Source organism: Aethina tumida, chromosome 2 (assembly GCF_024364675.1).
Source record: "Aethina tumida isolate Nest 87 chromosome 2, icAetTumi1.1, whole genome shotgun sequence".
Lineage (NCBI taxonomy): Eukaryota > Metazoa > Arthropoda > Insecta > Coleoptera > Nitidulidae > Aethina > Aethina tumida.
The window spans coordinates 38,280,025-38,303,206 of NC_065436.1; the positions used below are offsets into that span (position 1 = coordinate 38,280,025).

Genomic DNA, 23,182 nt, shown 5'->3' on the forward strand with positions numbered 1-23,182 from the left:
TAGCACATGCTTATATGAAATAAATGGTTATAGGGCATATTAAATTTTTATATAAATTTTTAAATTTCGATTTTAAAATATAATTTTTAAAATGTTACTTTTTGCTCGACTCGTGCGAGAGAGATTCTACATTTTAAGATATACTTATAATAAATGGTTATATACTGAAAAATTAATTATTTAAAACAAAAAAAATGCAGTTGAGTTTCAAAAAGACAATTCACCTCTAAATAAATCCTCAAAAACTACACAACTTTGTTACATTTACATTTTAGTATGTACTTATGATTTTATAGTATATAAGAAAACACTCCTGGACAAAAGTTTGGAAAACTTAAGATATAATTGTTTAAAATAGCAAATAAACAGTAATTATAAAAAATAATATTAAATTAAACGTATATGTATATTAAAATACAAAATAATAGTATAGTAATAGTAATAAGTAATAAGTAATAAGTAATAAGTAAGTAATAAGTAATAAGTAATAAGCAATTAGCAATTAGCCATTAGCCATTAGCCATTAGCCATTAGCCATTAGTAATTCGTAATTAGCAATTGGTAATTAGTAATTAGTAATAATACACAGTGTATACTGCAGTTTATTTCCGTATTATAAAAATATTACAAGTAGACAAAGGCCCACTTTTTACCAAGATATAAATTTAGGAACTCCTTAAATTTAATTTATTTTGACCCAGTGACCTTACGAAAAACAATTTGAAGACTTTAGAATCGTCCCAGAGCAGGCAGACCTCGCAGTAAGGATATAATTCTTGATAGGCGCATAAAGCGTATGCCCCAGAAAAATCCCAGATTGACAGCCGGTAATATTTATCAACAATTATTTCAGGATAATGTTCAAAATTTACCAACCAAGACTGTGCAAAGAAGACTTCGGGAAATGGACATGTTTGGAAGGAAACCCTCAAAGAAACCCCTTATATCAAAGAAAAATAGAATGAACAGGCTTAGTTCTGTAAGAGAGAATCTTTCGTGGTATTATTCAGCGATGAAAGTAATTTTAATTTATTTAGAATTGATGATAATTATCGACAGTTAAATACGGGGAGGTCCATTGGTCCACCAAAAAAAAATGGATCGATTTGTATATAACGACATGGTTGTTTCAACAGGACAACGATCCCAAACATGCTTCCAAGTAACCAAAAGACTGGTTCGAACAAAAAACTATAAGTTTTACCACAGCCTTCACAATCACCGGATCTAAACCTTATAGAACATCTTTGGGATTATTTAGAAAAGAATATACAGGCAGCACACAAAATAAGAGAAAACTACCGAAAAAGTTTCAAATGAAATGGCAAAAAATACCTCCTGAATCGGTAGACTCCATGAACAAAAGGTGTACAGCAGTCGTACAAGCTGTTGGTTACGTTACAAAATATTAATGCTTCTAAGTTTCCAAACTTATGTCCAAATAAAAAGTTTAATTTTAAATTATGATATTTTCTACATACTTATTTTTAAAACTATCAAAGTTTGGCCTTGTATTTTGTATATTTATTCTCAAACTCAATTTTAAAGCAAAATAACAACGATATACATGTAATCCTTGTTAATGTCCTCAAATCTTGTTAGAGTTAAATCTGATTAGTTATTCTGTTACAAAACATGTAATTAATTCAGAAATAGCGAACGTTATTTATATCATAAATTCGTCGATGTGTTTTTCTTTTGTAACAACAATTGCTCAATCATAGTTGTAATTCTGTTATCGCACGAGTAAAAGGCACAATTCAAGTTTGCAATTCAAATGGTACGAACAGATTTTATGGATTTTGCCTACGTAAGAACCGAACATTTTTATTTACCGATATGTCTAACAATTTAGTTAATAATATTGTCCGTGTCAAATCCTAAATGGAATTTGATTGAAATATCACAATCGTCGTGGAGTGTATTCAGTTTTGCACAAGTGCTACGTAACATTTACCTTGCTCGTTTACTATTACAAATTAAGACTGTCCGTGTCAAATCCGAAAATAAGTTCAATTAAACGAGCCAGCACAGCAAAAACGTCTCGTTTAATTAACTAATCCAATTAATAAAACTAATTAACGTAGTCGTAAATTTAAACGATCGGCAATTAACGAAATCATCTGTCGTTTTCGTACAATGCCGGGAATTTGGCGAAGTGAAGGTACACAAATCATTTATTTGAGACAAAAAGCGGAGCTGTTCTGACCATGAACTATCAGTTACGTAACAGTAGTTACCACAAAGTGCATTAACCAGCACTTACATTACTATACCTATAAGTTACTCAACGTTTCAGGCACGTTTCACTAAACACAACTTTTAAAGCTTCAATTTTAATAGAAAATAATATCCAATTTAAAATCATCAGTGTACAATTATCCTAAAACTACGATGTATGAGTTCGGCATTTACCTTGACACAGATATTTTGTCTTGATAGAAATTGTTTCAGTCAGATTTCAATACGATTGTTGACTTTCTAACGCGCTACAGAAAACCATGCAATTCACACATGACGCAAATGCAATAACGATTGCACAAAACTTGCGCATTCGCCATTTTATAGAAAAGTTACCGGTTAAAATATAAGTATTATTTTGAAATCAATCATGTAACGAAATTGTAACCGTTTTGTAATTTCTGTTAATTAAAAGTCTATGACTAAATACGTTACAAAATGAAAACAACCTATGGACTTATCTTCTATTCTATTTTAATTTGAATACAAATTTAAGGATATCTATACATATACGCTTTATTTATGTAACTATTGAAGTGTATTTATACGGAAAAGGTTTATACATTAAAAAAAAGACTGACTTATAAGTAAGAAGTTGTATTGTTTAACATGGTCATGTATATTAAATAGATTTACAACTTAAGCTTGGTTCTGCGCCAGTGTCTCCTCTTGGCATTGTATCTGAAATGAAAAATATAAATATTTTAATAACAAAAACACAAGGAGTGACTTGTATGACAACACATAACATTAGCAAAAACATTTATATTCCAAAAGAGTTATAAATTGTTTCATATTGTCTTCTTAAAGATTTCACAATAATTTTTTAATTTAGAATTTTTTTATTTTACAGGATTTCTGTAATTTCAATTAAACAGGACCCAATAAAATCATTAAAACCACCAGAACTTTTAACCATTACAAGATTAGCATAGTATTTGTTTTTAACACAAATGAAATTTTGAAAGACTATAAAAAATGTTTTAACACCTTAACTGAGACATGAAAAAAACATGTTTTGATTTCTGTAGGTTATAAGTCTCCAACAAACAGATACAACTATGCAGTCACCAAAAATCAATATTATTTTATTGGGTTATTTTAAATTTACAAATTATGGCAAACATTTAGCTACTTAAAATACCATGAGAATTTAAATACTATATATCCGGCATATATACCGATTGGAAAGCCTTTGATCCTACTGAAATTTGAGAGAGACATCATGAATAAAAGAGACAATAAAAGATTCCCACTACAAAGCAAATTTGCAGACTTCTACTGTCGTGTATGATGTCTTCCTCGAAATTCAATTGGATCAAACGGTTTTCGATTGGCATATATCACTATATATGCCGCATTAAATGAATGTGTATGTGCCATAACCTCAAACACAAAACATGTTTTTAACGCGTATTAATTAAATTAATAACTTACCTAATTGTGTTGCCGGTCCTCATGCGTACCCACTGAGGAATGGGCCTGTTTTGCTTTAGCTTTTTAGCTAATTTACGTTTGATGATGAACGTCTTGTGAGCAGACTAAAAGTTTAAAATAAAATTTCAACATTCGGGCGACACATAAAACTAATTTAATTACAATAATTTACATAGCTTTGGAAATCATAGAACATGATTTTGAATTTATAATATGAATGGATGATTAAAATATTTCTAGATGAAAATCTTACCATTGCTACTCCTTTGCAATCAACAACAAGAAAGGAACTTTATCGTTATTAATATGGCAGCCTGCAAAAGAAGCACGAATCTATGCGATGTTGTCACGTTGACATTTCAAAACGAAACTGAAACATAACTAAAATCAAAACTAATTTAATAAACACTGTTATTAAATTTCATATTCTTACACTAGAAACTATATTTCATATATTTAAAGTATATAAACTTCACTAATCATTAAAAATATAAATATGCAATGTTGCCGGACGGATTGGTTTACAACTAATAATTTTCTATGAAAAATTTTGTGAAAATCTTCATTAACTTTTAAAAATTAGTGTTAAAAAATTACTTACATTTAATAAATGAAATCAATAGAAAAACATAAATTAAGAAATTGAATCCAGATATGTGGTTACATTAAGGGAATGAATTGGCAAAATTGTTTACTAGGTTTTCTATGGTTGTCGACAGTCCACTGGATGACGTTTATATCTGTCATTACAGTTTGACATGTGTTGACTAAAATATTTTAAATAATTTTTCAATATGACTTTTGTTAAATCATGGGAAGAGTTCGAAAAAGCAGCAGAAAAACTGTATTTGCAGGACCCATCGAAAGTGCGATATTCAATGACTTATAAGCACAATAAAAATGTTTTAGTTCTAAAAATGACTGATGATGTTGTAGTAAGTTAATGATTTGCTGTTATAAGTTAAAAGTATTATATTTAATTTTTTTAGTGCCTGCAGTTCAAAACCGAAATAGCCCAAGACGTGCGGAAAATAGACAAATTTTTAAATAATTTACTCCGCCATATGGTTTCGAAGGAACGCTAGGTTAAGATTTGATAATGACTGTATTTAAATGAAAATTAGAGAATTAACTTCTCTAATATTTATTATAAGCACTACAGTGAAATATTACATTAAGTTATTTGTTAATAAATTTTTTACAATGTATCAATTTGACTTATGTTTTCCATTTCATATCCTTTTTAAAGAAATTTTTACACCAAAATTTTAGATTTTTTAAATATTTTCAGGATAATTGGATGTGTTGAACAGAATTCAAATTTACTTTGTTAATTCAGGGCTTCCACTTAAATAATGTTAAATTTATATTCTTTTTACTAAAACCTGGCAGAAGAATGAAGGGCAGGGTCAGTGGACAAATGGTAAGAAAATTTTAATATTTCTAAAGTTTGAACGTGTTGCAATATACAATTTTTTTAAAAATATTGACAAAAATAATTCATATATTATAGGGCAGGTTGTCCAAAAATAAAAATATAAACACCAAAATGGTATTATCATTTATTGTTGATTAAAATTAATAAAACAATTATGTTTTATAAATATTTACTATACAAACAAAAAATGTAAAGCTCAGTAGAGATGGGTACATTATATAAATATTCTGGGCTTTAACTAAAATGTACAAATAAATACATAAATTAAGCGATAATATACATAATTCAACAAAAATTTAATACAATTTTAGTCATATATCTAAATAATAAAATATTTATGTATAATCGATTATCAGTGAGTTTTCTTTTACAAATTCAATTACTATTAAAAATCTATTTTAAAAGAGCTATGTAAGTCAAAGTTTCATCTATATAAACGGAACAATTCGGCAATTTTCCATCTACATTTTGAACACAGAAAAATGGGGTGGACCTATATCCATATACATAATCCTTTAAAGTACATGCATTTATTTATTTTATTATTGCGATTAATAACAAAAGAGGCAAAAAAATACCCCATAAATAATCCAAATTCCTATGGAGAAAATCGCCAAATCGATCATATACAACTCAACAATTGTTTTAAAATTGGTGTGTTTAACTGTTGGACACTTGCCATACAATTAAATGGCTTAAATCTGCTACAGTACCACCCTGAGACGACTCAAGCAACCCTTGATCATTTGTACTGATGATGCTCTCTTCCATTTCATCACCTGAAAATTTATCACATAAAAAATATTTTTATATCACAATATTTCTATATTAGGGTTGTGGCTGTATTTCTAGGTTTTTTTGCAACTAATATAATGAGAACTAATTGGAACAGGTCTGAAAATAAATGATATATTTACATTAATGTTAATTAATTTGCTACTTGATCTAATCACATTATACATCTACAATAATTCGACAACCCTAATACTTGTACCATGGAAGAATGTGCCAAAAAACAACAAAAAATAAACACAAAAATCGGGGTGCATTGGATGAAATAATAGACCTACCCCACTGGATTCCCAGGAATATCATTTATAAGTTGCCAAACTAGTAGATGTGAAGCTCCATCTCTTGGTTCATTATCATCCTCTGGAAATTTTACTTCGTGAAACACTCAACTTACGCATTGGACAATTTTAACAAATATTGTATGCGTGTATGTACAAAGAGTTAGTTTACATAAGATTTTTGCTTGAATTGTTAAAAAGAAATAATATACACCATAGAGAGAGTATAGTACATGCAAACCATTGTCCATTGTCCTTTTGTGTTCAAATCACGTGTTTGTATTCCCAGGAATCCACAATACTGGCTTGCAACTACTAATAGTAAGAAGGCAAAACAAATAAACATGCAACTCACACCGCACACCCATGCTTCACTTACCGACTCGGAAATCAACGTATCCTTCTCCGCCGGAAATAACGAGCATCGCCGAGGGTTGCTTCAAGGCTCCGCCCACCGACGAAACAGAAGCGGACATCGCCTCGGACGGCGTCGAAGCTGCACTCATACCTAAAAGAGTCACATTTCAAAATATGTCAACAAAACTTGACCATAGTGTTGTACCTCCGTTTCCAGGAACAGCCACGAAAAACTTGACATTGTCCCTGTGTCCGTGGAAGCTGAGCTGCGCATGAGCCATGGAACAGAAGGGCACGTAGCTGCCTGGCATCGGAGGGAGTCGTATCCCTGCCCCCGGTACTCCGGAGACGGAGGCGCCGCGAGCTACGACGGCGCCAGCGCCGTAACAACCTGATTCGTTCAGTGGCACTGAGATGATCACGCCGTTACTGGTGCCGATCCATAAACGGTTCGACGAGATCAGCAACGATGTAATGCGCACGAACGAGAAACCTAGTTTACCAGTACCTAACATCTTACTAACGTACGGTTCTATGTCCACGTCCTGTAGATGTTGGTATGTGTGGGCATGGTACAAACGCAACGTCGAATCTAAACGAATCGACACCCAAACTCCTTCACCCAACCAAGCGATTTGTCTGACCTGAAACGCGACCAACCAATAAAATTATTACGTACATATTAACGAATAACCATACAGGACTGTCGCGTCTCGGATGTGCCTCTAAAGTGTGCACAATTTTCAGTTCCTTCGGCTCGAGAACGTGCAACTTGTTACGATAACCGCACCAAACTTTGTCGCCGACCACGGCCAACTGACGCACCGACTGGTAGGGCAGACCGATTTGCACCAAATGATATTTGCTCAAGTCCCATTCACCTTCCATGTTCCGTCTGAATATGGCAACCGCTCCACAGGCAAGAGCCACAATAACTCTTCCATTTATGTGACTTAAAACATTTGTTACTACATAACATTAAATTTAAAATTTAAGACTACTTACACGATACTAATTACGGTATCTTTAAGTTTGACTTTGTGAAGACATTGTGCCCAGTTGGCGACAGCTGAATGGACATATATATTTCCGTGCTCATCACCCATCCACATCGTCGCCAATACACTGGACATGACCTCCTGATTTGAAGTTTGAGCCCCTTCTTTATCAGAAGGTTTTTCTTGCTCTGGTGATGCTTCCGAATTCTCACTCGTCGCCTCTCCTTCAGTTTCAACGGGGGCTTGTTTGTATTTGTCTTTTTTATTTACTACCGTCTCGTCATTTTCTACGTACGTAATTCTACCTAACTGTTAAAACAATGTTAAAAATGATTTTATTGTTTAAAGAAGGTAGAACTTACCACAGCCGCTTCTTTCTGTTCCTCCAACAACCGATTATTTGGTGTGCCAGTTGCGGCCTGTTTGTCGTCCTTAACCTCCTCAATGGTTAACGACTGGTGTTCAGGTGACTCTGCTTCCACTTCAACGCCCTGAGTTTCGTAACAAATAGACATGGTATCGCCGTAATCACTGGGACTGGCACCGGGAACGCTTGCTATGCAGAGGACGTGGTTTGAACATACTCCGAAGCTGTTAATCAGCTCGGCCGGATTGTTGGCGTCGATAATGGTGACGAGACTGGCCGCCTTAGTGGTCGTGCAAATCCACACCATCGATGACAACTTCGTTTCGAGCAGCGCACCCTCCTTACACGTGTTTAGTTCTTTGTCGAGACTTTCCACTTCGGTTTCGGCCGGTTTTTCGTCTGGTAATTTCGGTTCCTCAGTATAAAATACACTACCGCCCACCTTTAAAAACATTATTAACCCATACTATAAGTTATAACCAATATATGTTAAATTATCTAACCATCAGTCCTCCGTCTTTGGTGTATCCTCCTTGAAGATTGACGCCGGCGGCGCACCAGATCTTCATGTTAGGAGTGGTTTCAGCCAAAGGTCTGCAATAAACCGGCACTGGAACCGGGACACCGCCACTGCTCTGAGTGCTCTTGCTTCCGGGTCCTTTTCCAGGCAAACTCCAACCGTACGCCTGCAATCTTCCGTCTTCCTTTCGCACGTGTGCCTTCACTTGCCTGTACTGTTGTCTTCTTTCCATCGCACGACGCATAGCCATTTTCTCGTTACCTAAAAAACCAACAAGATTTGTGGAACCCGCGACAATGGCTGCATTTTACTTACAATTGTAACTACTGTCAAATTCTGTACGCTTCTCTGCGAATCAAGTTAAATATATCTAACACTCGTCGATAATGAAAATAAAACACAAAAGAAAATTACATAGAATATATTAAAAATCAACAATCACAAAACTGTCTAAATATTAAAAAACGGAAATCGTAAAAATCTACGACTAGATTAGTTCTTTTGTTTGAGCTTTGGCTATTCCTCTGGTTATTAATAAACAATGGGCACGCACAATCTTTAAACTTTATGAACAAATAATGTTAATCAAGCAATTTAATTAGTCAATTCATCCCTAAAGCAAAAAGAATATACACACCCACAACAGTACTTGTACATAAATTCGTTAATTTATCAAAGACGGTTTTTAATTACTTTCTGGACGTAAATAAACATTCGAGAGACACCGGTAACGTTAACGTTAACAAACTTAGTAAGAATATCACAAAAAATCGCATCTTTGGTGAGAACCCCATTTAAATCAACGCTCTGATTAAAAATATCTTATAATTATACAAAACATTTTCTTATATATAAACACAACTAACAATAAATATTCTTAAATCCAATAGTCAATATCACAGAAAAATGACAGCAGGTACAAGCAGCATCTGTATAAAAAATAATCTCATACTTCCGTACCCATTTCAGTTTCGAGCGAATCATGTCCGATTCGTGGCAGAGCTTTCACACCAGGATTCAGTTGGTTGGTAGCAGTCTGGTATTTGAGATGTGGAACCACCAGCGAACGTTGCACCTTATCGTTGCTGGTGAACAGATTACTGAAGAACTTCCAGATACCCTTGTTGTTCGGCTTATCGAACAGGGAATCGTTCTTGGTAGCTCGCATTATTTCAGTCCAGCGTACCGCTTCCTGCAGCTCCATAAAACGCTCCTGCACAAACAAATTTTATAAAAAAATTCAAAAGACAAAACGAACTGTTTTTACTTTGTATTGATTGCGTTCCATAAGTACCCGGGCCATTTCGATCCGCGTAAACCTTTTTCTCTGCGCCATCGGTATTTCCGAGTCTTCGTCCGCGTCTTGTTTCGCGTCCGAAGCCTCCTTTACCTTCTTCAGTTCCTCCTCCAATTCGGACACCTTTTCTCTCAGTTTCGTCCTCGAGACATTCAACGATAGGATCTCCTCCCTGAGCATGTCGATCTCGCCGGTCAGTTCGTCCACCTTCACAATCAAATCGTCTTTTACGACGTTCAGGGCGTTCCTAAGCGGATTTACAAGTTAAATATTTCGAGTAGTTTAATTAAAATGGTCTTACTTGGTGGCCAGTAATTCATTGTTCTCCATGATGAGGTTTTCCACTTCTTTGCCCATACCTGAATCACATAGCGAAATATTCGTTAAGAAAAAGTGTTGGCTAAACATACAGGTCAATATTTCTTTATTACCTACTTGTGTTAGTCTAGTTATTGAGTGAGTTGTTATGGGAGCAAGGATTATTATTGTTATTAAAAATTTAAGCAATCTTACCGTAAAAGTTATCGTTGACTGATGAACCATTTGAAGTTTGAAAGAAAAAACAGGTTAGTGTTTTATATTCCAAGGCATCACAAAGCATATCATTCATAATGATAAAAGAAAAAAATAATTAATATGTTATATAAATGTGTTGATTTTGAAATAGTGACATTAATATAATGATATTACATGCGTTTTTAATTTATTGTTATTTAAAATATTAAAACCAAACATACCTGAAGATGCGTATTCACCGGGATGGACCCAACCACCTGTAATATCACTAGCATCTTCGTCCCCATCAACATCCTATAAAACTATATGTAAAAACAATACAAATATTTTTGTTAATTCTTACCTGAAAACTGAGCTCCTGGTAAAGTGTATTACCGCTTCTTTGCTCCTTCTTGGTATGAATCCTACTGTTATTGTTATTTGAGGGAGTAGGTTGTGGACTAATTGGTGATGTGACAACGCTTTTATTTTCAAAATTCAACGAGTCTGTCTCTTGCCCCCTTTCAACTTTTGTAACAGGTTCCTTGCTTAAATTATCCATTTCACTATGCAAACTGAAAAACACAAAACAAAACAAAAAATTCTAATTGGATTTTATTTTAATAATTTCACTCTTACTAATTTGGGTTATTAATTTTAAAAATTAAAATTTTCATTTTGATAAGTTTAAATTATTAACTAATTTTTGCTGACATTGGAAGATTTTCATAAATATTATGAAAAATATATACAACATTAAAAATTATTAATTAGTTTTGAAAAAGAAATAAATTCAACAAGAATGACTTAACGTTTTTCCTTGTAATATTATACGTAAGTGTATTTATTAAGAAAAATAATTAGCAAATCAACCTCGGAGATGAGTGTGCGCTGCTGATAGGACTGGACGGCACGCTGTCGACAGTTTCCGCGTTCTCCAATGAAGCGAAGCCGAACGACATCGGCCCTGAGCTGCGACCAATGTTAATCCTGTTCGTGTTCAGCCGTCCCACCTCGGCCCGCTCGTTCGCCAGCTGCTGACCCGAATGGAGCAGCTTCGTGCGTTCCATGTAATCGACGTGAGTCTTGAAGAGTTCGGTATACCGTTCGTGCAACTTGCCGTACTCCTTCTTGAGTTCGGCCTCACGTTCCTCGAGGCGGCCCGCATGCTCCATCGAGTTCTTGTGCTTCAGCTCGAGCATGCGCACTATGCTCTCGAGCGCTTCCAAACGTGATGTCAGCTCTTTTCTTTCTCCTGGCGATGATTAATGGTAATTTTAGCGTTGATTTATTGCATTACGAGAAATATTAACTGCTAAATGTAACACTCAGCATTATAATAAAGACTCCCACTAGTTAATGAACATAAATTATCGATGATTTAAAAAATTTTTAACATTAATGCGTTATATTACTAAAAACATATGCGATTTATTCCCTGTAAATTAAACATGTTTTTTGGCACATTTACAACATGTGATTAATGTAAACAACGATAGAACAATCTATGAACATCCAGCCCGTCTCACTCTTTTAATGAATCAGAAACAATGAATCATTTTGCTAAAATTAAAGTTAATAACAATAAAAGTGTAATCATTTTTTAAATTTAACTTTATATCCAAACGTTTGACTATTTTCAGTTGATAACTATATTTACACATTTTTAATTAAATATGTATTTTAAAATTTTCAAGTAAATATTTTCATTTGGTACAAATATATCGTGCCAACTTTGTGAACGTTGATTTCTTGACACACTTTTGAAACGCATTAAAAACTGATCGCTTGTGGGTTAATAGATTAACCGATGTTTAAAAATATAAATGTTTCGTCCACGTGCACAATCACTAAAAGTGATCTTATTAGATATGTAATTGATAATTTCAGATTCAGAGTTAGACAATTAAGACACATTAAAAAGTCGAACCAAGGTAATGAAACAATCGGTGATATTTGTATTCCATAGTAATTAGAACCATACATATTTTATGTTTATTTCAAAGCCAGACTGTGGAATTCTAAATGATTAGATAAAAATTTTGCTTTATTTGACATTTTAAAAACCTCTATTAGTACATAAAACCACATTTTTGGAAGAATTTATGATAACTTAGTATCAATATTTTTTAAATATCAATATTTACAAAACATTTAATCACTGTTTTATTAGGCCTGGTTTTGCAATAGGTTCATGCACTAAAATGTTTTTTGATAACTGCTTTGAAAATACTGTATGTTATTTAATTGATTACACAGTGTGAATATTTAATTAGATTTTTACATGGAATTAAAAATAATTCGACCTTTTCCATATATAAACACTTCCTAGTCAAAAATAATGCATGAATTGTGTCAATAACAGTAATAACACATTAAAACATGACAAAAGTCTTAAAATTCTAGAATGATTTAATAATTAATTTCTCACAACTAAAACTGAATATTTGTTATTTCTAGAATTTGATTAAACAATGGAAGCAATTAATTAAATTAAATTAATTGTATTAAACATCAGTATCAGTGGTCTAGTGATCAAGCTTTCATTATTTCACAGTCAGGTAAATTTGAAAAGAAGTTTAATTTCTCCAATGTTTTTACTGCTTTCATAATCCACATTAACAATGTTAATGCAATGATTATTGATTTAATAATAACTTTCATTGTAGAAACATCTGTTTCACATACACCAATTAGATTGTACTCACCTTCTGCAGCATCTTCATATTCCAATAATTTCTGTTCAGAAGCTTTCCTTGCACATTTTTCCCTTTCATACTGGGTGACTAGTTGTTCATTATCTTCTCTTAACAGTTCCAATTCAACATCATGCTCCTGAAATCAATTAATAAGCTACTCCAGTTTACAAAATAAATATAAATTTACCTGATTTTGCTGATAAGCAGCGTCTAAACATTCCAGTACGTTAACTAACAGTGGCATTAAAGTTTTCACAACATCCTCATCGTATCTGGCAATCATTCGTTCAAACTCTTGATATATGCTCCCAGCCAAAGATTGTACTTTTTCTGACATGACGACATGAGAATCCTCGTGGGTACCGTAGATGGTCTCGCCACCCAGGTGACCACCACCGTCGTCCAGATTCATTATGATTCGTCAACCTAGTTATTTACTAACAACAATTTATAGAACATAATTTCACAGGTATATGATTTTATCCAGATCCTTGGATTGTTTTATTTCATAATTAGATGCTAATGACTTTCAGACGATACTTTGGTACGAATTATTCTTGTTACACCCACTGTTTTTGACAAATCCGTCACATCTCATCTGTGCACACAACCTTTTCACCCATTTTTGCTTTGTTGCCAAATATAATTTGCGCAGTAGCAATGCACAAGGGAAATTTCACGCCACACTGTTTCACGACTACTCCACCGTTTTCTATTTAATATGAATTTTTCCCGAAAGTTTAAATCAATTAAGCTATTTAATTTCATACACGGCCAACAATGATGAGTGTTTGTTTAAGATAAAATATTTCGAGATCCAATATTAAATGTTTGTGTTGAAAGAAACTAGAAATAATTATTTGTAAGTGCACTATTGTGAAATATAAATCAGACGGCGACACAACTGAGTAATTTCTCAGAAATTATAGAAAAAATTTTCGAAAAATCTAGAGATTTTATATTTCTTTATTTTAAAGGTTGGTTATTGTCGGTCAATAATTTGGCACATGCGCATATGTCACGTACTGCTAAAGTTTTTCGTTTGTAATTATTTAGTAAAATACGTAAACTTAAACTTAGACAACAAGAAAACGTGAATTGATACAAGAAAATGGGAGACGTCAAGGCTTTTTTTCATCAGTACTGTCAGAAAAATCAAATAGATCCGGTTTTTGAAGTCCGACCTACAGGTATTTTATTTATTTACTTACTATCATATATTTAAATAAAAAACGATTTATTAAAAAAGGAAAAATATGAATTATAAATGTAAATTTTAATTTTTAGCTCGTCATAAGATCAGACTATATGTTTATAAAAAAAGTTAATTATTTTTTATAACAAAAACCTAACTACTGGCATTCAAAGTTTTTTAATTGTTAGCATACAGTAATTTTTAAAGATTTAATAAACGAAATTAAATGTTAAAACAGAAAATATATGTATGGTATGAAATTTTTCAGGTCCAAAACACAGGCAGAGATTTTTATGTGAAGTACGCGTTCCTGGCTACAATTATGTTGGTGCGGGAAACTCAACGAACAAAAAAGACGCTCAGTTCAATGCGGCCAAAGATTTCGTCAGTTATCTCGTCCGCAGTGGTTTTGTAAATCAAAAAGATGTCCCTGTTGATGCATCAGCACCTCCACCTCCTGGTATGTGCACACACATATTGGCAGCAATTTTTATCAGAAATTCGGATTTCAGAGACAGAAGGTTCGAACAATGGGAGTTCAGTTCAGCACAAGGTGTTCAGAGAGGGCATGGGACCTACAAACTTTGGTGAGGCATACCGCCCATTACAAGGTGACAACAAGGATCAGTCAGGCAGTTGGCATTACATGGATAGAGCACAAGAACAGAAACGAATGGAAGAAGCGGAAGATTTGGATGTAAATGCCCAAATTCATGGTAACTGGACTGTGGAAAATGCCAAGTCCAAGCTACATCAGTTCATGCAATCAAACAAAATTAATGCAGATTATAAATACACTGTGGTTGGTCCAGATCACACAAGGTTAGATTTGATTAAGCAAAATTTTACTTTTTGCATAGCATTTTAGTGTGAATAGACACTTGGATGTTATGCTGGTTTTGATTTTGTCCTAATGTGATTTGTAGACAATAGATTTACTGAAAATAAATCGGAAAAAGTAAATCCAATAATTAAATTTACTAAATTCCTTTGCTACGAAGCATTATATAGCCGAACTCGTAAAATTCTCAATCTTTACTGGCTATAAAATGCTTAAAATAACATTACAAAAATACGGAACTAAGCTGCTAAGAAGCTTAGATCCAGTATTAAAATGGTGATTAAATATCATTGGATTTCTTTTTCCTGATTTAGGTGCAACGCAATTCATTAACAATTGTGTATATGCCCCACATATATGTAAGTATGAATATCATCAAATTATTTTCATTAAACATTTGGATTTATTTTTATAGGACTTTTGTGGCTGAAATGAGTTTCTACGTAAAACAATTAGGTAGAACGATACATGGACGCGATACCGGTTCGAATAAGCAGACAGCAAGTAAAAGTTGCGCCCTGTCACTTGTCAGACAACTATTTCATTTAGGTGTTATTGAAGCTTTTACCGGTATGTAGAAAAATTATTGCCATTTTTTATCACACAATTATATTTTCAACAGGTACGTTGAAAAAAGAGAAGAATTCTGCAGAAATGCAGCCTTTCAAAGTGCGAATTTCACCAGACGTTCAATCGAAAGTACAATCTTGTTTATCCAAATTGAATATAACTCCGACTAAAGTGACGATGAACACCGATCAACCTGTTTCGTTATTAAGTACGCACATCCTGGACGATTTCCATCCGGCTAAGCCTACAGAAGCCGGCGTCGTTGTGTGGTCACCACCACAACCCAATTGGAATCCATGGACAGGTTGTAACATCGACGAAGGACCTTTGGCTACTGCTTCTTTGGAACAGTTGAGTGAACAATTGCTTGATGACATGAAAAACAACCTGGCACACAATAAGTCCTTGCAGGATAGCATCGCGGATAGGGAGAACCTGCCTGTTTTCGCCATGAAGGGCAAGATTATGGAGCTCATTAACGAGCATCCAGTCGTTATAATTAGAGGTAATACAATAGTAAAATTAAAAGTTTTATGATCATCAATTAATTTTGTTTAGGTAACACGGGTTGTGGTAAAACAACACAAGTATGTCAGTTCATCTTGGAAGATTACATAATGTCGGGACAAGGTGCCTGGTGTAACATATGCGTGACGCAGCCACGAAGGATTTCCGCAGTTTCCGTCTCGGAAAGAATAGCGAATGAAAGGTGCGAAGACTTGGGCGAGTCAATCGGTTACTCGGTGCGTTTTGAGTCTGTTTTGCCTCGCCCATACGCCTCTGTTTTATTCTGTACCGTCGGCGTTTTACTCAAGAAATTGGAGAATGGTTTGAGGGGCGTTAGTCACGTAATCGTCGATGAAATCCATGAGAGGGATGTGAACAGTGATTTTATAATGGTTGTGTTGAGGGATATGATCCACACTTACCCTGATTTGAGGGTAATACTTATGTCTGCAACAATTGATACGACTTTGTTCTCAGATTATTTTAACAAATGCCCAGTGATTGAAATTCCTGGCCGGGCATACCCGGTACAACAGTATTTTTTGGAGGACAGCATCGAGCTCACAAAATTCATACCAACGGCCGACACCAAAAAGAGGAAGAACAAAAACGACGACGACGATGATAACACTTTTACAACTGGAGAAGACGGTGACGAAAATCTGAACAAAGTCATTAATTCTCAATACTCGGAACAAACAAAAAACGCCATGGCCAGTTTGAACGAAAAAGAAGTCAGTTTCGAACTAATGGAAGCCTTGTTGACTTACATTAAAGGTCTAGAGATACCCGGCGCCGTTTTAATATTCCTCCCCGGCTGGAATTTAATTTTCGCGTTGATGAAACACTTGCAAAATCACCCGACGTTCGGATCGTCATCCTACTGCATCTTACCGCTGCACTCACAAATTCCCAGAGAGGAACAGAGGCGCGTTTTCGCCCCAGTCCCGCCGCATGTCACTAAAATCATCCTGTCGACCAATATAGCTGAAACCTCCATCACCATCAACGACGTAGTATTTGTCATCGACAGTTGCAAGGCTAAGATGAAGATGTTCACATCGCACAACAACATGACGAGTTACGCCACGGTTTGGGCGTCCAAAACAAATTTGGAGCAAAGAAAGGGTCGTGCTGGTCGCGTCCGTCCAGGTTTTTGCTTCCATCTGGTATCCAAAGCCAGATTCAACAAGCTAGACGAACACATGACTCCCGAAATGTTCAGAACTCCTCTCCACGAACTAGCGCTAAGTATTAAGCTCTTGCGCCTCGGTTCTATAGGACATTTCTTGAGCAAAGCCATCGAACCACCACCACTCGATGCTGTTATCGAAGCTGAGGTGCTTTTAAGAGAAATGAAATGTTTGGACGCCAACGATGAGCTGACGCCGTTGGGGAGGATCATAGCCAAGATGCCCATTGAACCGCGATTAGGGAAAATGATGATTTTGGGATGCATTTTTATGTGTGGTGGGCCTTTAGCGACCATGGCCGCCAACTCGTCCACGTTCCCGGAGATTTTCACTCTCGATGTAGGACAGAGGCGATTAAGTTACCACCAGAAGGCACTGTCCGGAGACCGACATTCCGACCACGTTGCTATGTTGACAGCTTTCGAAGTAAATCTAATATAACAAATATAATACGTAGTTCAATAAAAATAATTTTTGTTATAGTTATGGGACCAAGCGAGGGCAGGCGGTGAAGATGCCGAATTAAGATTCTGCGACTACAAAGGCATAAGTATGCCAACAATGAGGGTGACATGGGAGGCAAAACACCAACTTCAGCAAATCCTAACCAATGTCGGATTTCCGGAAGAAACTTTAGCCCCACTGCCGATGGAAACAGTGGGTCCGGATGCCCGCCTCGACGTAGTCATGTCCCTTATGTGTTACGGATTATATCCGAACGTTTGCTTCCACAAAGAGAAGAGGAAGGTGCTGACCACTGAGAGCAAAGCAGCTTTGATTCATAAAACGTCCGTTAATTGCAGCAACTATGAGCAGAATTTCCCGTATCCGTTTTTCGTGTTCGGGGAGAAGATCAGGACGAGGGCCGTATCCTGTAAGCAAATGACTATGGTGACCCCTCTTCATTTGTTACTCTACGGATCGAGGAAAGTAGATTGGACAGAAGGAGTTGTCAGGTTAGACAATTGGATTAATTTGGATATGGATCCTCAAGTCGCCAGTGAAATTGTTGCTTTGAGGCCGGCATTGGAGAGTTTGGTGATCAGAGCCTCACAAAATCCAGAAACCATTTTAGAAATGAATGAAATTGATCAAGAGGTGAATTATATTTAAATATATTATTTATATTTAAATAAATTATAATAATGAATTATTTCAGGTTGTGTCTCTGATTAAAGAACTATGTAGACTGCATGCAGGCAGTTTCGAAATACAAAGAGCAACAACCACCTCTATTTTGGAATCGAAGCGTCCGCCTAGGGGTCACAGTCTGGGTTTCAGTGGACCACCACCGAAATTTTTGCGAGGCGGACGAGGAGGTGGTTATAGAGGTGGATATGGCGGAGGAGACTTTAGAGGTGGATATGGTGGTGGCCGTGGAGGAGGGTTTCATGGTCAACGTGGAGGTGGATTCTATGGTGGTGGCTTCCGTGGAAGCCGTGGTGGGGGACGCGGTGGATTCCGTGGTGGAAGGTGGTGAATATGTTTGTATTCAAAGAAACACTTTCTTAATTTTATGTATTTTAACTGTTGTGAAGACCAAATTTAGGATAATTAAAAGTATTATTTTATATATTGTGAGTTTTATTCCATTCCTAAAGTATATTAATTCACAAGCCAAAAATAGAATAGGATAAAAAAAATTCCTTGAACATAAAGAGAATAGTAAAAGTAAACCTAAAAAATAAATTCCATTTAATTAGGAAATGAATGAAACAATTCTTATGCTCTGGAGTATATATGTATTTGAATAAACATTTTAGTATGCAGCAGTCCTTTTAGAATCAAATGATGTTACATATTATGTACGCAATATTACTATTTATGTTGAACTATTACTGAAGAAATAAAAATAAAGGTAAACATTTGTTATAGACATTTACCGCACTGATATTAAAACATTACCTAATCAAATTTCAATATCAAATAGAATAAATATGTATAGTTCAGTTACAATTTAGTTGCGATAATTGCCCCGTCCTCTTCCATAATTAGATCTTCCTCTTCCTCCACCCCTATGATACTGCTGATTGTGCTGACTATCTTGCACATATTGGTCAGCATACGTCGTCTTATTCGATTGATAAGAATCGTAGGTTTTAGGTCTTTTGCTGGTTTGTTCATTGTAACTGCCACCGCTATCTCTTCTGTTGCCGCCTCCATAACTGTTATCATATCCGCTTCTGTTGTCATAGCCGGCCCTGTAGCCGCCTCCTCCCTGATTATCCCGATTGGAATAACCTCTATTATCATTGTAACCATTTCCTCCTCTGTTATCATAATAATTATTTGCTCCTCTGTTATCACTGTAACTGCTCCCCGCTCTGTTGTCATATCCACTGCCCCTGTTATCATATCCAGCTCCACTCCTGTATCCACTATTGTTGCTGCTGTATTGAGTCTCCACGGTGTAGCCGCCGGCGCTATCAAAAGCCTTGTTCTGATAATTGCCTCCTTTATTTTGTTGGTCTCTTTGGTATCCACCGCCTCGATTTCCACCTCTTCCACCACGACCTCCGCCACCCTGTGCCCCAGACGGACCAGGAACTCTTTGTTGCCAGGATGGCATTTCTGGAGGTGGTGGTGCAATTTCAGTGGTCCGGCCGCCTCGATCGGGAACCTAAAGCGTTCATATAAACAATATTTACAATGCAATTATGTTGTACTATACTTACTTGACCAATTATGACTTTATTGAGGGATGTGCGAGTATTTTTCCTAACATTAGAGCTACTAGTTTTTTCTATAATTGCTAGATCAGTCCTGGCTGACAAAAGATCAGTTATTTCAACATCTGGTTCTACCTTAAGTAACTTTCTTTTTGAAGCATACAGTTTTTCAAATGTATCTTCCTTGCCTTTAGTTTTATCTGACCACTAAAAATATATATTTAAAAAATGATAAAATAATTTACAAATAATATTACTTGAAATGATTGAACTGTAACATCCAATCTGGTCAATAACATTTCCCTTCTAATTTTATATTCATTATTTAAATCATTTTGGACACCTTCCAAAATCTCCCATTGTTGCTTTGATAATTCTCCCTTGAACAAACCTTCTCCAACCAAATTAACACCAGCCTTTTGCAAAACAATACCAATAGTAGGATTTAACTTTTGAAACAGTGCAGATACTGTTAAATTGGCTGGTGGTTTAGGAAACTTTAAAGTTTGTAAAATGACCCTCAAGTCAGCTGCTTCTGGGGTTTCTTGCTACAAATCTTTAATTATAGATTTAAACATGGTAGTATTTAAAACATACCAGTTTCAGTTCCAATTTTCTCTCTGGCTTGTTGTCTTGCAATATCCTAGCACCCATTAGTTCTGTAACTAAATAATCTAGAACAGTTAACCTATCTGAAGTGTTTTGTAGTCTATCAGATACATGCCCTTCAGTGAGGTGTCCATATGGACAATCTGGAAGATTAAAGATTGTTAATATTTTACTTTCAATATTTACATGCAACGTAATTACTCAATTCTTTCAGTAATGAAGTCAATTCCATGATAAAAGATATTGAATCTTCAGGTGTTGTGATTGCATTGACTTCTTCATCAATGTTAGAAAGCGTCCGTATTTCATTAGTCAGAAAATTTATTGTTTTGGTATATTCAATACTTTTAGGACCTCCATCGATTGCGGCAATTAAATCAGCCTTGTTTAGAAGGGGCCCAGTGTACCTATCAAAATGTATAATTAGCAACAACAAATTTATGTCCTTAATTAGATATTTTTACCCAACAGTCTCCAGGCCTTTGATAATTTTTTCTTCGGGGGTAATTCTTTTGATTAACATTTTTTGGAAATTCTGATTGAAAGATAACCTTAAAATGAAAACGTCACTTTTGACACAATATACTTTTTTGTTTAAAATTGAAATAATTGTAAATTTTAATATATCAATTTATATATGAGGGTATGTCATGCAACGTTTATTACTGCTCTAAATATACAATAAATTTTTAAATATTCTCTTTGGGAAGAAGAAGAAGAAGAAAGTAGACACACTTATAAAATTAACCTCCTTGCGGTGTTTAGTTTTCAAATTATTTCTTTTAAACCATGGTTGTGTTCACATGTAATCACTGCGGTGACAGCCTCCAAAAACCTAAGGTTGAAAAGCATTACAGTTTTATTTGTAGAACGGTGAAATCCTTAACATGTGTCGATTGTTTTAAAGATTTTCGGTAAGTTATTAAACCGTAAAAATAATCAAACCTAACCGATCCATTTTCTAGTGGTGAAGAGTATGTTGTGCATACAAAATGTATTACGGAAGAAGAAAGGTATGCAGCTAAAGGATCTTTGCCAAATGGAGTTGTGAAAAAGGGAGAAGTTAAGCAGGAATCATGGGTTGATATGATTAAATCCATTATTGATGCGGAGCCAAATTTACTACCTCCCCATAGAAATTTGTTGAATACCATTTCAAGTTACAACAACATACCTAGGAAAAAACAAAAGTTTATTGCAAGTATCACTTTATTTTTATGAAAAATATATTAATTGTAAATGTTTGTAGAATTTTATAAAAAGTTCTTCTGGTGGAAGAGCTAATTTAAAAGATGTGGAGGCTGTTTGGAATATTATTGAAAAGTATAAAGAAAATCAGCAGAAACAAAATTGTAAATCAGTTGAAGCACAAAAAGAAGAGAAATCAATTGAGAACAACAAAAGAAAATTAAATGTTGAACTTCATGAAAAGAGTAAAAAAGCAAAACTTAATTCTGAAGTAAACCAGGATGAAAATGAAGTAGATAAGTTTAGCTTTCAAGGAACAATTTTAGAAATATTAAAATCCAAAGGAAGTATATCAAAATCAAAACTGCAAAAGAAAGTGATAAATGCCTATTTAAAATGGTCAGGTGCAGAAGAATGTAGTGAAAAGACTCTGAAGAAATATGAAAAGAAACTTAAAAAAATTAAAAATGTTATCATAACAAATGACACCATTTCTCTTGCAAGTGAAATGTAAGATGGTTATGTATGTGTTCATAATTTTTTATAAATATGTTTTTCATTCCATAAAAACTGAATGATTTTATTTTAAGACAATAAACATTAAGCACAACAATATTTAAGTGTTTTATTTAGATGAAATGTATTAAACCATGTTTGTTCTTAAATAATCTTCATCATCCTCTTGTATCAGATGCGTTTTCAAAAACTCTTCCACAGAATCTGTGTTCCATTTCTCAATCGCGACAGTTTCTTGTAAGTGGCCATCCTTATCGTATAATTTGATGATAGGGTCCAAACCACGCAGATATTTTATTTGTAAATTTGGAAATTGTGAAGGTCTGTCACTTTTAATGAACGCTTGAATTTGCGGGTAAGCCCCGAATTTACAGGTGCAAACCTCTAGCACTGCTTTGGCATATTTCTTTTCTGTTGTGCCTGTTTCATCTTGGTGGCAGCATTCCTTGCAATGTTCTCTAAAAATTTACATAAATTAAGAATAATGTTACAGAGTATGTAAAAGTGTAACGTTACGTTATTAAATCTAATTGAAATTTGGGCAGTTGATCACACAAGGAACATTGTACGTTTGCTCTATTGAAACCCAAAGCCCAACAGTCTTCTGTGGTATACTCTGATTTCGTTACCAGCTGAAATAATGTATTTAAATACCGTGAAATTTTAAAATTATTATTGACTTACTATAAATATGGCTAAACTTAAAATGGAACACAAAAGCCGCATTTTATGACACAGTAGACGTCACTGTACGAAATGTTCTAACCTCAACTGTCAGTTTTCAATTATTAACAGAAATTGATATTTTAGTGACGTTTTTATACATAAAATGATTAGTCGCAAAGGCTCAAACATAAATTAGCTCGAGATAAGAAATTTGAAGCATATCTGGCATTTGTCAGCACCAACTGAATGATTATAAAATACCCATAAACCTCTATGAAATAACTACGATCCGGTTGGCAATAATTTATA

General features: G+C 34.7%; 7 protein-coding genes across 10 annotated transcripts; 3 read left to right on the plus strand and 4 right to left on the minus strand.

The window, feature by feature from the left end:
- Positions 1-2,830: 2,830 nt before the first annotated feature.
- On the minus strand, positions 2,831-4,304 carry LOC109596819 (60S ribosomal protein L39). Its single transcript, XM_020012410.2, has 4 exons — positions 4,280-4,304; positions 3,932-4,048; positions 3,679-3,782; positions 2,831-2,922 (listed from the first exon to the last, which is right to left on the minus strand). The coding sequence occupies exons 2-4, from the start codon at positions 3,932-3,934 to the stop codon at positions 2,874-2,876; spliced, it is 156 nt and encodes a 51-aa protein (XP_019867969.1). The 5' UTR covers positions 3,935-4,048; positions 4,280-4,304; the 3' UTR covers positions 2,831-2,873.
- A 78-nt stretch (positions 4,305-4,382) lies between these two features.
- Positions 4,383-4,886, plus strand: LOC109596818 (signal recognition particle 9 kDa protein). Its single transcript, XM_020012409.2, has 2 exons — positions 4,383-4,613; positions 4,668-4,886. Exons 1-2 carry the CDS (start codon positions 4,473-4,475, stop codon positions 4,761-4,763), a joined length of 237 nt encoding a protein of 78 aa, XP_019867968.1. The 5' UTR covers positions 4,383-4,472; the 3' UTR covers positions 4,764-4,886.
- A 341-nt stretch (positions 4,887-5,227) lies between these two features.
- On the minus strand, positions 5,228-13,781 carry LOC109596845 (JNK-interacting protein 3). 3 transcript variants are annotated; one of them, XM_020012439.2, is made up of 16 exons: positions 13,107-13,776; positions 12,929-13,055; positions 11,094-11,475; positions 10,585-10,795; positions 10,463-10,535; positions 10,239-10,256; positions 10,027-10,084; positions 9,696-9,972; positions 9,389-9,641; positions 8,412-8,689; positions 7,904-8,350; positions 7,549-7,850; positions 7,243-7,495; positions 6,749-7,187; positions 6,566-6,694; positions 5,228-5,895 (listed from the first exon to the last, which is right to left on the minus strand). In XM_020012439.2, the coding sequence occupies exons 1-16, from the start codon at positions 13,329-13,331 to the stop codon at positions 5,777-5,779; spliced, it is 3,591 nt and encodes a 1,196-aa protein (XP_019867998.1). In that variant the 5' UTR covers positions 13,332-13,776; the 3' UTR covers positions 5,228-5,776. The 3 variants fall into 3 exon arrangements, with proteins under 3 accessions (XP_019867998.1, XP_019867999.1, XP_049819169.1); XM_049963212.1 differs by lacking the exon at positions 5,228-5,895 and adding an exon at positions 5,924-6,268 and having other exon boundaries at positions 13,107-13,781; XM_020012440.2 differs by lacking the exon at positions 10,239-10,256 and having other exon boundaries at positions 13,107-13,775.
- A 150-nt stretch (positions 13,782-13,931) lies between these two features.
- On the plus strand, positions 13,932-18,798 carry LOC109596848 (dosage compensation regulator). Of its 2 annotated transcripts, XM_020012443.2 has the most exons (8): positions 13,932-14,109; positions 14,383-14,574; positions 14,627-14,936; positions 15,371-15,525; positions 15,578-16,030; positions 16,084-17,651; positions 17,709-18,323; positions 18,385-18,798. In XM_020012443.2, exons 1-8 carry the CDS (start codon positions 14,031-14,033, stop codon positions 18,703-18,705), a joined length of 3,693 nt encoding a protein of 1,230 aa, XP_019868002.2. In that variant the 5' UTR covers positions 13,932-14,030; the 3' UTR covers positions 18,706-18,798. The 2 variants fall into 2 exon arrangements, with proteins under 2 accessions (XP_019868002.2, XP_049819168.1); XM_049963211.1 differs by lacking the exons at positions 13,932-14,109; positions 14,383-14,574 and adding an exon at positions 15,270-15,314 and having other exon boundaries at positions 14,844-14,936.
- A 167-nt stretch (positions 18,799-18,965) lies between these two features.
- On the minus strand, positions 18,966-21,161 carry LOC109596807 (protein FAM98B). The gene is made up of 6 exons (XM_020012395.2): positions 20,968-21,161; positions 20,705-20,910; positions 20,492-20,646; positions 20,152-20,442; positions 19,901-20,101; positions 18,966-19,845 (listed from the first exon to the last, which is right to left on the minus strand). The coding sequence occupies exons 1-6, from the start codon at positions 21,024-21,026 to the stop codon at positions 19,183-19,185; spliced, it is 1,575 nt and encodes a 524-aa protein (XP_019867954.1). The 5' UTR covers positions 21,027-21,161; the 3' UTR covers positions 18,966-19,182.
- Positions 21,162-21,266: 105 nt separating this feature from the next.
- LOC109596838 (cell growth-regulating nucleolar protein) lies at positions 21,267-22,306 on the plus strand. The gene is made up of 3 exons (XM_020012430.2): positions 21,267-21,417; positions 21,469-21,700; positions 21,753-22,306. Exons 1-3 carry the CDS (start codon positions 21,293-21,295, stop codon positions 22,203-22,205), a joined length of 810 nt encoding a protein of 269 aa, XP_019867989.2. The 5' UTR covers positions 21,267-21,292; the 3' UTR covers positions 22,206-22,306.
- Positions 22,303-23,090, minus strand: LOC109596839 (selenoprotein F). The gene is made up of 3 exons (XM_020012431.2): positions 22,892-23,090; positions 22,724-22,839; positions 22,303-22,665 (listed from the first exon to the last, which is right to left on the minus strand). The coding sequence occupies exons 1-3, from the start codon at positions 22,931-22,933 to the stop codon at positions 22,335-22,337; spliced, it is 489 nt and encodes a 162-aa protein (XP_019867990.1). The 5' UTR covers positions 22,934-23,090; the 3' UTR covers positions 22,303-22,334.
- Positions 23,091-23,182: the final 92 nt, after the last annotated feature.